Source organism: Sceloporus undulatus, chromosome 6 (genome assembly GCF_019175285.1).
Source record: "Sceloporus undulatus isolate JIND9_A2432 ecotype Alabama chromosome 6, SceUnd_v1.1, whole genome shotgun sequence".
NCBI classification, from domain to species: Eukaryota; Metazoa; Chordata; class Lepidosauria; order Squamata; family Phrynosomatidae; genus Sceloporus; species Sceloporus undulatus.
Window position 1 is genome coordinate 113,568,195 of NC_056527.1, and position 14,085 is coordinate 113,582,279.

Genomic DNA, 14,085 nt, shown 5'->3' on the forward strand with positions numbered 1-14,085 from the left:
TTCACCCATCTCTTTCAGTTATTAGTTTCAGTGGTCCTGCATTCATCTAATTCAATTGGAGTTCAGCTGAATTAGTTTCATGGCCCTGCTGTAGAGCTGACATCCTCCTATATTTTCATCATGGGACAGTCATTATATGAATAGAAACTGGCAGTAGCAGTGCAGCAGAAGCAGCAGAGTAGAAGGTCTTGAGAAATGTTCAGACTGTAATATTTGCTTTCAAAAAATTAAACCCACCCCCTCTCTTATAAAGAAGATGAAATGCAAATTATGGGACAGGCCAGTCTTTTAAACTTCTTCCCTCTTCTTGTGCATGATCAGATTGATCCAGAAGAAGTATTTTTGTTGGAAGGTTGCCATCCCATCCAACAAAGAGTTTCTCCCCAAACGACGGAGCAGAGATGGACCTTTGGATTCAATTCATTTTTACTGTCTTACTTTCCAAAGGTATTTCATGCACTTGTCTACAAGAACATTAGAAATATGAAGCACAATCTGATTAAATGATATTACTACTATACTGTTGCTAGTATTACAACTGATGGTGCTAATGATTACGATGATGTGTCAATAAGGCTTGTCACTTTTCTTTCTTCCTAGGTGTCCAGGCAGACATTTCTCTGATAGAATCAGGAGGTGCTGTGAAAAGGCCTGGAGATTCCCTTCAGCTCACATGTACTACGTCTGGTTTCAACATAGACAGCTATTGGATGCAGTGGGTTCGGCAGGCTCCTGGAAAAGGGCTGGAGTGGGTCTCTGAAATTAAAGGAGCAAATACAAATTTTGGACCTTCAGTGAAAGGTCGATTCACAACCTCCACCGACAGCTCAAAAAACTTGGTTTATCTAAATATGGGACAGCTGAAACCTGAAGACACTGCTGTTTATTACTGTGCTAGACACACAGCGAGTGAAAGTGGATTTGAGCTTATACAAAAACCTCCAAAGAGGTCAGCAGAACTGGCTGGGAGAACCTTGTAGCTTTTTAGAGAGGGAGTATTTATTTGATGGTCTCTCAGCTGGTTGATGAAGCAGACCACACTGTTGTGGTTTTTGTACAAAAGTCTTTTCTCCCCCAAAATGACATAAATCCGCCTCCTGCGGAATATCAGAAAATACTTTACTGTCAGTAGTGTTCATTGATCAATTAAATATATTATTATTATTATTATTATTATTATTATTATTATTATTATTATTATTATTATTATTATCCTGTTTCTCCCCATGGATTGAGGCAGAGAACAACAATGAATCAACACAGGACACAGAACATTTGTGATAATTTACTTCCTAGGCAACATGTATTACATTTTCTATTACTAAGAAAATAATATAGTCAGTTCAACCATCTAGGGCTTGAAAATATTTTTAAAAATATAATGTCTCAACAACAGACCTTGCTTTTATCATTTTATAGAAGAGACACCATTTTACTTGACCATTGCATTTAATGGGACCTGAGCAGCTACAGATTTTGGTATCCCCAGGGGAGGGGCAGGTCTTGGAACCAAACCCCAGCAAATACCAAGGACCCACTGTACTTGCAAAAATGCATCCAGTTTCTCAATTTTTCAACCAAAAAATAGCTTGCCATGTTATGCTATCTTCAGAGAAGAGGATGGCCGTGGATCTCATTTTATTTTATTTTTGCTCATGTGTGTGGGCGCCTGCACGCACGCATGTGGGTTTGTTTTGCTTTTGGTCACACCCCCTCTTTCACTATACAAAGACAAGACAAGTCGGGCTTTTGCATCCCTAGTATCAGAAAAAAAAGGTAATCAATCAATCAATCAATCAATCAAAACCCTTTTGCACTATAAGAATTTGCTGAGGGTGGCACTCATGTTCCATGATATTGTCACATCTGTACAATGACTTGGTAATGGAAAATGAAATTAAGAGAAAGGACAGAGGGGGAAATCTACTCTAACCACAGGAAGCAGGTGTTTCAGAATCCATTTTCTAATGGAAAGTCTATTTTAATGCCTAAAATATTAAATCTTTAACTGCTTTCGTATATTTACACCACTCAGTCTCTCACCTCTACAGCCTTGTCTGCATTGGCCAAATGAAAAAAACGCCTCCCTATGTCCTCTCTGTAGGGTCTGGATGATGCACAACCCAAACCCGGCTATTGGTGTGAACAGGACAGAAGATGTCCAGCATGTTCAGCACAAGACCTGGGGAATAATACCCTTAACATGCATTTAAAAAAAAACCACCCTTTTTTTCTGAATCATCTGGGAAGATCCAGAAGCCTGTGTTCTGATGCCAAAGCACCTGTTCACTCACATGTCCCACTGAACTGCCTGTTGTGTCCACCACTGTTGCCACTTGCTTTCTCTGAGGTCAGAACAAGGTGTCCAACCATATGATCATGTCTTGTTATAATAAGGATACAGTATTTATTTATTTATTGCCTGCCCAATGACGTAGAATCTGGGCGGATTACAACAATAAAGAAATTCAATGTAACAATAAGAAACTATAATACAATACAAATCAATTAAAGGTCAGATAAAGTACAAGATTACAATACAAATCAATGCAATTCAGAATTAATCTCTAAACAACCTCCCCATCCCAGTCCTAAAACAAAAACAATATAAAATAAATTAAGCTATAAAATCATGACAAAGAAGTACAATACAAGAATAAGCAAATAGCATACAATGCAATCAAATAAAGTTCAAAATTCAACCCTTGCCCTTGAAGGAGCTCCTCAGATAGGGCAGGGTACATCGACTTTCCAAAGGCAGCAACTTCAGGGCCAACCAAAAGTTATACTGACTACCTCTTTGCTTCTGAGGCCAGTTCTAAGAGATGGTGCTTATCTTTAAAGCTCGGTTTCCAGTATCTCCCAGGATATCTCTCCCCTATCAGCTTGCCAATGACAGAGATTTGTGGAGACCACCAGAGGTCCTGGGAGGTCCCTGAACATGACTTCTTTGCAGTGTGTCCAGCTATAGAAAAGTAGTTGGACACTGTACAAGAACATGAAAATGACCATGTTGGAGATGGGCTGCGATGCTTCAGTGGTGTGTGTGTGTTGCTTAGGTGAAACAGAATTTTGACCTCCACAACAAGCCAAAAACACAAGGATGATAGCATGAATCCAACTTATACCATCATAATTCACCAAGGGGATGCCAACCCCTACTTATTCTCCTGAAACCTCCCACACTTGCACTGAACCTCAGCTAGTTATGTCCCTGATATTGGCAGCATCCTTTGCATTATGCAAATCATCTTTAAGGTGTTCATCATTAAAGGAAACATTTATTGACGGTCCTCTCAGTTCAGTATAATTGCTTGAATACATTTGCCTTACAGGTCCTAGAATCTCAACCCACTGATGGAAGGCCTGCAGTTCACAGTCTTGATAAATATCCTAATGATTTTTCCTCCATGTAAGAAAACCCACATTTTCTCTTTATATAGACAATGCAAATGTTTCTTGTCCAGTTTTTAAAAGTTATTTTAAAGAAAGAAAGCATAAATTTCCTTTTCTTTTCCCTCATATACGCAGGCATCTCCTCACAGATTACACTCTCAGAATCTGGTGGTGGTCTGAAGAAGCCTGGAGAGTCCCTACATTTGACCTGCACAGTGTCTGGATTTTCTTTAACAAGCTATGCAGTGAGCTGGGTCCGTCAACCTCCAGGAAAGGGTTTGGAATGGATGGGGATTGCCTATGCTACTTCAAGCCCTGACTATAACAGTGCTCTCCAAAATCGGATCAGCATCACAAAGGACAATTCGAAAGGCCAGGTGTTTGTTCGACTGGATGGCTTAAAGCCTGAAGACACAGCCATCTATTACTGTGCAAGAAACACATTGAGGAAATCCCACTCAGAGGCAGCTCAAAAACCACTCTTCTAAAAGAGAAAACTTCAGTCAGGCATGTGTTTGTGAACTGCAGTTGGAAATATGCCTTTCTTTCTCTTACTCATTTTCTCAGGCACTGATCCGTAAACTCTCAAATCATTCTTTGACCAAAAGTACATATCCATAAAGCTAGCAGCAGAAGAGCCAGCGTGGTGTAGTGGTTTGCATGCTGGACTCTGGAGACCAGAGTTCAAATCCAATAGAAACCCACTGGATGACCTTTTCTCAAACTCAGAGGGAAGCACTGACAAGCCCCCTCTGAAGAAACCTGTCAAGAAAACCCTATGATAGGTTCTCCATAAACTGGAAATGACTTGAAGGCACACAAAAACTACAAAGGAGCAGAAAGAGAATGGCAGGAACATTTTATAAAATGTGGGCCTAAATACATACTATTGATCAATTCCAACTAGAATAGAGCCATTGAACCAATTGTTGAATTATTTGCAAATCAACATAGAGATAAATCCTATGGTTTCAATGGGCTCATTCTAGTTAGAACTAATAATAAGATTTGGCTGTACAAGTAAACTTCAGCTAATGAAGCCCCTGTCCATGAAGCTTCTTCATAAGAAAAGTTTTTAATCCCTGACGTGCTGCCCTTCCTTTTGCTTTGTGTTCTAGTGTTCCTTGTCACTTGCCTTCTCAGACTCAAATAAATTCATCAACTTGAGCAAAAACTACTCTAAACTACAACTCCCAGGATTCCAGAGGCTGTCACCATCATATTTAAAGTGGAGTCATAGCACAGTCAGGTACACATGGGTTCAGTATCTCAATGTACTCATTTTTATTATAAATACATTTTCCCAGTTTTGAAATATAGCATCATAAGCCAGCCACAGATGCGGGCAAAATGTCAGGAATAACCTCTTCCGGAACATGGCTACATAACCTGAAAACCCCACAAAAACAGTGTTTGTGTGAAATTAATGTGATTCCATGAATACTCTAACATGCGGGAATTATATTCCTTTGAATTAAATGGAGTTAAAGTTATGTGTGAGAGCCACCATGGTGTAGTGTTTTGAGCATTGGACTACAACTCTGAAGATCAGGGTTCGATTCCCCACTCAGCCATGAAAACCCACTGGGTGACCTAGAGCATGTCACACAGTCTCAGTCCCCTGATAAAATCACCTTAGGGTTGCCATAAGTCAGAAATGACTTGAATGAACACAATAACACAACAACAAAGTTATTTGTACGCTAATGCTAGTAATGATGTAGCATACTAGACTCAACCTTCTCTCTGGTAGCTACTTGAGCTATGCCTTCCATAACACACTGGATACCTCAGCCAAGTAGTTAAGATAATATAAAATGTGGTATGCTTGAAAACAGAGACCCAGCATGTCTGAAATTTCCTTGTACACTCCTTTCATTTATTTTTTATAACAAATATCATACAATATTTTATTAAAATATTTTATAAAAAAGGTTGAAGATCCACCACTCAGTCCTTACAAATTGTCCAGATGCAGAGAAAGAATCATACAAAGGATTTTACTTTTTGCCTTTTAAAAAATAATATGATACTTTACCCAAATTCTAAAAACCCCCACAACAACCTACATTTAACCGCCTTGAAATGAAACACACACTATGAAGACAGATTGGTTTTATAAAGGACTGCTTGCACCATCTCTCAGACAATATGCAAATACTGATCCTTCTGAAGTGGGCTTCCATCCTTGTTGGGCATTAACTTGTTGGGCATTAAGGTGCTACAAAGCTCTTTGTTTCTTATGCAAATATTGGTAACAGTTGTCACTATAAACCTGCCTCATTACACTGAAGCTGTATTTGGAAGACAGCTCCCTTTTCCCAAGGGCACTGAAACCATTTGCTTCAAACTATCTCCCAAATGCTTGGGAAAATGGCATGGTGGCTCCATTTGATATTTATCATAGCAATTTTGGAAGGTATTTTTTCCCTCTTGCTTATAAATGTAATTGAATGCAGATTTTCTCTAAATACATGTGCATCATATACACAAATCTGCCACAATTTAACGTGACATATATCAAGTGTCATTTGTTTCTGTTTTTAATTTCTCCTCGGCAGGAACGAATGCACAGAGTGTTGTTCTGACGCAAGTTGGTTCAGAACTGAAGAAGCCTGGAGACTCAGTTCAACTGAAATGTGCCACCAGTGGATTTGTCCTCAATGACTGGTACATGGCTTGGATCAGACAGAAGCCAGGGCAGGGGCTCCAGTGGTTAGTGAGATACTGGAAACCTTCACAAACCAATTACTATTTGCCTGGTATCCAAGGACGCTTTACAGCATCAAAGGACAGCTCCAATTTTTATTTGCAAATGAACAACCTGACTCCAGAGGACAGTGCCGTGTATTACTGTGCAAGGGACACAGTGAAAGAAAGAGTATTAGAAATGATGCAAAAACCTTTCTAGGGAAATGACTCAGGAAAATATTTGCAAATGGTGGAGACCAAACGACAATGTTGTCAAAATTGAGGAACAGTTTCCAAAGGCAACAATGAACTTCACGAGAAGGTGCAGAACATTTTTTTCTTGATAGGAGAACATAAGAAACAAATAACTTTCAAGCTCAACAGTGTACAAAACAAAAGACGTTTGTAAGAGAGGAAAGAGAGACACCCCTAGAAACACCAGGCCAGGTACTGAGGCTAAGAGACACCAGGCTGAGAAGACACCTGTCTCCAACATCTGCCAGGACTCAGCAGCAGAGGCACAGCAACCAGGGAAGGCATTTCTGTTTATATCTTCTTACTTCACTTACTTCATTTAGCTGTCTCACAAAACTACAATTCCCAGAATTACATAGCATGGATAGATTGGTTTGAGCATTGGACTGAAACTCTGGAGACCAGAGTTCAAATCCCTGCTTGGTTGCAGTAGCCCTCTGGGGGACCTTGGCCAAGTTCACACTCTCTCAGCCTCAGAGGAAGGCAAAAGCAAACCCCCTCTGAACAAATTCTGTGATAGGTTTGTCTTAAGGTCACCATAAGTCAGAAACAACTTGACGGTACACCACCACAACAATCTTTATAAATAAAAATGTAAATGTTTGTTTGTTCAAAATCTTAAATCTCTGAAAGTTCTTCACCGATTGCTTTCAAATTCTGACACAACATTCCATTTGAATACATGCATGTTTTTATATACCTAGTATTATATAGATCTCCCACCTGTGTCAGGTAAAAATATGTATTTTTGAAAAAACAGCTCTATCTGTTGAATGTAAGAGCGACACACGCAATACTAAATATTTTACGATTCCCTTTCAATGTTTCTGATTTACGATTCATTTACAATTTCCAAATTTCCAATTTTACGATTCCATTTTGATGTTTCCGATTGCATTATTAAATTGAATTTTCATAGATTTTGATTGGCGTTTGCAATCACCATCAACAAAGGCCAGCCTTTAGAATTTTGCAGTTTAGATCTAGACATGGATTGTTCCTCACATGGACAATTATATGTTGCATGTTCTAGAGTTGGCAAACCAGACAATCTCTATATCTACACAGACAATGGAACAACAAAAAATATTCTATACCCACAAGTATTGTGAAATTATTTCAGAAACATGTGCTTTCCCTTTTCTTTCTTTCCCCTTTAACCAGACTGAGACACACAATGCGTGGCCGGGTACAGCTAGTAAAAACATAATATCTATTTCCCTTTTACACCACAGTAAAAAAACAAAAACATGAAGGAAAACACACACACTTATTATTTCTATGATTTAGTGAGCAAGATGTGCAAGAGCACATTCCCCATAGTTTCTCTCTGTTTCCTGAACCCAAGCTATTCTTGGCCCAGTGCGCTCTTGGGTCGATCCCTGGGTCAGCATGGGGACGGGTGACCCCCATACCAATCCAGAAGTCACTACTGCTGCGGACTCCTTTCCTCCATCGGTTGTTGCTGAAAGTGAGTAGACCCCTGGCCACTGTTTCTGACATGAAAACGGGGGCAGCTGGCTACATTCATGTGGCCAGGCACCCCGTTTCCATGCCCAGCACAGAGAAGGGGACCTACTCACTTGCTGCAATATCAGGCACAGGTAAGGGGCACGTGGGGCCATCTGATCAGCCAGACTTTGCCATGGAGTTTCCAAGAAACACTGCGAGAAACTAGGGTCAAATTCCTCCCTGTTAAGGCCCTTTGGCTCTTGGATTGGTCTGGATCCCTTGGATCCATATCCGATCTGGCAGGTTTTGGCTTGCGTCATCCAAATAGGACAGCATGAGAGTGGCCCATATGAACAACCCCTGCAAGTATCTTTTGAATAAATGCAAGGGCTGACAATTCAAGGAACAAACATGCCATCTTTTTCATTTTACTAATATTATTAAAATTCTGCTTTCCTCTTATATATTTTAAAAGAATCATTCATGTCCAATCCTCACAACCTGCCTGGAGTCTTGCTGCACTGCATTTCTCCATTTTGTGGATCAAATATATTGTTGTATATAGAGATAGAAATAATACCCGCCCAAGTGAGGTATTGCTTTTTTTATTCTGAGCTGGATGTAAATGCAAAACAGCTTCATCTTTAAATCAGCCTTACATCTTTCCTTTTCTCAGTTGCACAGCAACACAACCCAGGGTATTTGTGGCTTCACTAGTCAATCCATCTCAGAGCATAAAAGGAGGGAAAATGATACTGTGGATTCAACTTATTTTACTTTCAGCAGCCATTGGAGGTAATTATTCTTGCATCATAGGTCATGCAAAATTATTACAGTGCAGACGTTAAGACGATGAGAGATTTATAATCTCTCTTCTTTTCCAGGATTTCAATCAGAGATCCTTCTACAAGAATCTGGAGGAGATGTTAAAAGACCCGGAGAGTCTCTCCGTCTGTCTTGTCAAGGCTCTGGCTTCTCTTTCAGCAGCTATCAGATGAATTGGGTGAGACAAGCTCCTGGAAAAGGATTGGAATGGATTGCCTTTATCGATATCACTACTATATACTATGCTAACTCCGTTAAGGGTCGATTCACCATCTCCAGAGACAATTCCATTAGCATGCTCTTCCTGCAAATGAATGACCTGAAGGAGGGAGACACAGCCTTGTACTACTGTGCTAGAGACACAGTGACTGAAAAACTAGTATGTGACAAAACAAAAACTTGACTCAAAATTATTGTGCTTCTCCTGTGCATTGCAAGGGGGCAGCAAGCACACAGCCATCACATGAATAAACAAAGCAAAACAAAACACTACCAGTTAAATCACCAAGGGTTGCTTTAGAAGCCAGGCATGCTGCAAGGAATAATTCATGTAGTCTACCAGGGTATCTGAAGAAATGCATTGAAATCCAGAAAAGCTTGTGCTGAAATAAATCATTTGTAAACAGGTTACTGGGTTCCTTCTCTCCGCTCCCTTTTATGGTTTTAAATACTGGGACAGACAACCACAGCCATCTTTTTGAAACCCTTGGGATGGTTGAGAATTGGATTCTGTTCATTTTAAAAAGAATATTCCAAACTTGCAGATTTCAAATCTAGAGATTTTGAAGGATCCCCCCCGCTACACACACACACACACACACACACACACACACACACACACAGGGATGGCTGTGCCTGTCTGTTCCAGCTATGTGAAAATTTTGATAGCTCTAATACTTAGAGATATATTTTAGTATGAGCTTTTTTGGATGGCAGTCCATTTCCTCAGATGCAAAACTATCAGGTTTGCCCCACCAGACTAAGGGGCTGAATTGCCTGAATGTAGAAAAGTCGGCCTGTATCAAAGCATGTACAAACACAATTTTCTCAAAAAGTTGCATATTGCAGGTATTTCAACATTTATTTCAAAATAAATAGACCTCCCAGTAGTTAACTCCCCCTTTTTGGGGAAAGGATATTGTGATATGTGGAAAAGTCCATTGTCATTAATGAGTGTATCTATATTGAAGAATTAAAGCAATTTGACACCACTTTAACTGTCATGACTCTGTCCTACAGAATCGAGGAAGATGTATCCCCTCCAGGGATATTAATAACACAACAATATATGAACAAATGCTTCAGATAACTTGTTGTTGTTATTGTATACCTTCAAGTCTACTCTGACATCTGGTGATCCTATCATAGGATTTTCTTGGGCAGATTTATTCAGAGGAGGTTTGGACTTGCCTTCCTCTAAGGCTGAGAGGATGTGATTTGTTCAAGGTCACCTAGTAGATTTCCATAGACAAGTGAGGAGTCAAGTCAGATGAATTGGGTGAGACATGCTTTTCAGAAAACCTCTAACAAGTCTCTACAAACAAGAGATTATTATACGATTTACAAGATTCATAAAGTATTATCTGAGTAGAATGAAAATCATATGCAAATCCTTAGCATGTGTAGATTTCCTTTTAAACATCCACACACAAATTCACCTCTAGGTTTTTCTGAAGACACATCTCTGCCATCACATCAAAGAGACTCATTAATCTTCGGCACACCATGAATCGTCCACTTCTTTTTCTTTCCTTACTGGTTTCTCCATTATGTGAGTGTCTTCCAAGATAAATAAATGTCAAGGACAAAATGTGACCAAAGCCAGTGTTTTATTAATACATGTTTTGTCATTAACCTTAGATGTCCACTCCAGTGTTCAGCTCATGGAATCTGGACCAGGAACCGTGAAACCCGGAGGATCTCTGAGACTAACTTGCACCATCAATGGTGACTCTGTCAAGAGCAACTTATGGGATTGGATCCGGCAATCCCCTGGGAAAGGACTGGAATGGTTGGGGGAAATAGACTGGGATGAATCGAAATGGCGCTTAGACTATGCCCCATCTTTCCGAGGCAGAATCACCATTTCGGCTGACTCCTCCAATAATGTGTATTATCTTGCACTGTCGTCTCTGACAGAAGCAGATACAGCCACCTATTACTGTGCTCGAAATCCACAGTGAAACAAAACAAAAGAAGTACTGTACAAAAAGGGGAAGGCACATTATCTTGGAAATTTATCTTTAAGACATTTAAGACTCCAGTACCCAGAAAAAGGCATTTTATATGAGTCACACATTATGCGAGCCAGAGGGAATGCATATACTATTGGTGATGTTCACACTCCACTTCATGTATATCTGAGGAAGTGAGCTACTAAAATAAATTATAGCTGGGAGAGGCAGAAGAAAGTGGGAGGGAAAATAAGAGAGAGGGAGAGAGAGAGAGATCTCTAATTTTATCACAAAAAAAGAATACCTCTAGTAAATACTTTCTTAGTGGGGAAATAAACCTGAGTAAATGTATAATCTCACTCTTATATTACCTTTACAGTCAGCCCTTGGTATCTGCTGCAGTAAAATGGTGCCCCCCCCCCCAATAAAAAATGACAAAATCAAGGTTTGCTTTTTGGAATTAATACATTTTTAAAATATTTTCAAGATGTAGATGCTTGAGTCCATGGATAAAAAAAATATCTGTGGATATGAAGGGCTGACTGTATTCCAACTTGCGGCTTTCTGCCACAGTTTTAAATTAACCTTACCGCCCCCCCCCCCTCCTGTTAGCAGAAACATATTCCTTGGAACATGGTAAATTTCACAATACTTCTTATGAAAATACATTTCATTACACTCAAGCTTTATACCAGTGATTCTAAAACATTTTTGCGTACCTCCCCCATTCCCCCTGTGACCCTTCCAATGCTTATTTCTTCATATTAGGTTTACTATTCTACTGCAAATTCAAAAGGGGTTGCTGCTCCCTTTGTACCTGGTCTCCATGAGAGCAGCAACCAAGCAGCTGGGTCAGCACTGACCAAGAAGCTTTTCATCCATGCCACTCCTGTGGCAAAGTTCAGGGAAGAGATCTCTCAGTCAGTACTCAGTTTCATCTCTCAAGGTGATCAGGAGCAAAATGAGATGCTTCTCCCCAGCAAGGAAGGACTCTCAATCCTTTGTTGGGGCAGAGAGAGGTACAGCTGGTGTTTACAGAGGACACATTTTGGACTGGAGCCTGGCATGGATGGGGAAACAGAGATATTTTAACTACAGGAGCTGCTCCAAGGTAAAGAACTCTTTCCAAGAAGTAACTCCAGATACATTTCCCCCTCCTTCCCTGAGACATGTCTCGCCTAGACAGCTTCAAGTGTCCTCCCTAAAAAACCCATGGAGTGACCTTTGGGCAAGTCCCATGCTCTCAGCCTCAGGAGAAGGCAATGGCAAATGTTCTCTCAACAAATCTTGCCAAGAAAACCCTGTGACAGATAGGGTCACCTTAGGGTCTCCATAAGTAAGAAATGACTTGAAAGAACACAACCACCACCACCAAGAACAACAACTTATTCAAGTGAAACATCTGAAGTTTTTCAAGGAAAGTAAAGAAGACTTTCAACAAGACTAGTGAAATTTGTTTTTGTGGAAAACACCAACACTGTTTCTTCTGCCATCTCTTCTCTCAGCCTGATGAAAGACAGCAGGAGTAGTAGAGCAGCTTCAACCTGCCAGCTAAGTCCTAAAAATACTGACAGAGTCTAAGCAGGGTCAAAATTTGAAAGTTCCTATTTGCTGCTGCTTGTTGCTTCAGCTGAACACAGCTGAACTGGGGTGCATCTACACTGTAAAATAGCACAGAAAGTGGTTGGACACCACTTGAAGTGCTGTAACTGCATCCTATGTAATCGTGGGATTTGTAGTTTTACAAATTTGTTTTTAGCCTTCTCTGCCAAGAGGTACTGCTGCCTCAAAAAACTACAAATCCCAGGATTTGGCAGTTAACACAATGCTAAACTGCATTATTTCTACACTGTAGATGGACCTTTGTTTTATGGCAATACAGTGGTGCCTCGGGTTACGAAATTAATTCGTTCCGCCATTCCCTTCGTAACGCGAAAATTTCGTAACCCGAAATAGCTTTCCGTTAGCGCTGGAAGCCTATAGCATTTGAATTTCGCGCCGAAATGAATTTCGTAACCCGAAAAATATTTCGTAACCCGAAACAGTTTTTTCCAATCTGACTTTTTCGTATCCCGGAAATTTCGTAACGCGATCATTTCGTATCCCGAGGTACCACTGTACTGTAAAGTTCAACTTCATATAGTTGCAGTATAACACAACCGTTATATGAACAAGGAGTAGCAGTAATAGTATTAGAAACAATTAATAGTGGTACAGAAGGACTTGAGAAGTCTTCAGAGGTTAATGCATGTCTTCAAAAAAACAACAAACCCACACCTCTCTCTTATAAAGAAGGAGATATGCAAATTATGGGACAGTTCACTCTTTTAAAACTTCTCCTTTGTTCTTGGCTGTGATCAAATCGATTCCAAAGAAGGATTCTTGCTGGGCAGTCGCCACCCCATCTGACAAAGAATTTCCCACCAAACAACTAAATGGAAATGGACCTTTGGATTCATTTCATTTTTACTCTCATTCTTTTCAAAGGTATTTTGTGAAATTCTCTGCAATATCAGTAGATGAGAGGAAGCACTGCCAAATCTGATTAAATAACACTGCTAGTAGAACTGATGTTGCAGCTACTATTGCTGCTGCTGATGATAATCATGATGATGATGGAGATGACAAAAATGATGGTGATATGTGAATAAAGCTTGTCACTTTTCTTTCTTCCTAGGTGTCCAGGCAGACATATCTCTGATAGAATCAGGAGGTGCTGTGAAAAGACCAGGAGATTCCCTTCAACTCACATGCACCACTTCAGGGTTCAATATAGACAGCTATTGGATGCACTGGGTTCGACAGGCTCCTGGAAAAGGGCTGGAGTGGGTCTCGAGAATTTATAGAGGGAGTACAAATTATGGATCTTCAGTCAGTGGTCGATTCACAACATCCACCGACAGTTCAAAACAGCTTGTTTATCTAAATATGGGACAGCTGAAAGCTGAAGACACTGCTGTTTATTACTGTGCTAGAGACACAGTGAGAGAAAGTGCATCTGAGCTTAAACAAAAACCCTGAAAGAGATTAGCAGAAGTGGAGAGGAAGAAACATGCAGCTTCACATGCAGCTGGTTGATCAAGTAGACCACACTGTTGTGATTTTGGTACATACATTGGTCTTTTTTTTAAATGACACAAATCAGTTGGCTGTGGACCCTCAGGTGGTAGCACTCATTGAGCAGTTTGGTGTGTGTGTGTTACACATACAGTTGCCCCTCCACATTTGCAGCTTTGACTTTGTGAATTTGATTAATGTGTTCTCTCTAGGAATCTCTAGGTCTTCCAATGTG

General features: G+C 40.1%; 5 gene segments (V, D, J or C); all 5 read left to right on the plus strand.

Moving 5' to 3' along the window:
- Window positions 1–328: 328 nt before the first annotated feature.
- LOC121932917 lies at window positions 329–1,207 on the plus strand (the record flags this gene model as incomplete). The annotated part of the segment is given in 3 exon segments: window positions 329–447; window positions 601–926; window positions 1,196–1,207. Coding segments are annotated over 3 exon segments (384 nt in total), but the record flags the coding sequence as incomplete, so codon positions are not given.
- A 2,091-nt stretch (window positions 1,208–3,298) lies between these two features.
- Window positions 3,299–3,884, plus strand: LOC121933887. The segment is given in 2 exon segments: window positions 3,299–3,412; window positions 3,532–3,884. Coding segments are annotated over 2 exon segments (408 nt in total).
- Window positions 3,885–7,734: 3,850 nt separating this feature from the next.
- LOC121933888 lies at window positions 7,735–9,022 on the plus strand. The segment is given in 2 exon segments: window positions 7,735–7,813; window positions 8,679–9,022. Coding segments are annotated over 2 exon segments (423 nt in total).
- Window positions 9,023–10,302: 1,280 nt separating this feature from the next.
- LOC121933485 lies at window positions 10,303–10,802 on the plus strand. The segment is given in 2 exon segments: window positions 10,303–10,390; window positions 10,480–10,802. Coding segments are annotated over 2 exon segments (369 nt in total).
- Window positions 10,803–13,166: 2,364 nt separating this feature from the next.
- On the plus strand, window positions 13,167–13,814 carry LOC121933889. The segment is given in 2 exon segments: window positions 13,167–13,280; window positions 13,471–13,814. Coding segments are annotated over 2 exon segments (396 nt in total).
- Window positions 13,815–14,085: the final 271 nt, after the last annotated feature.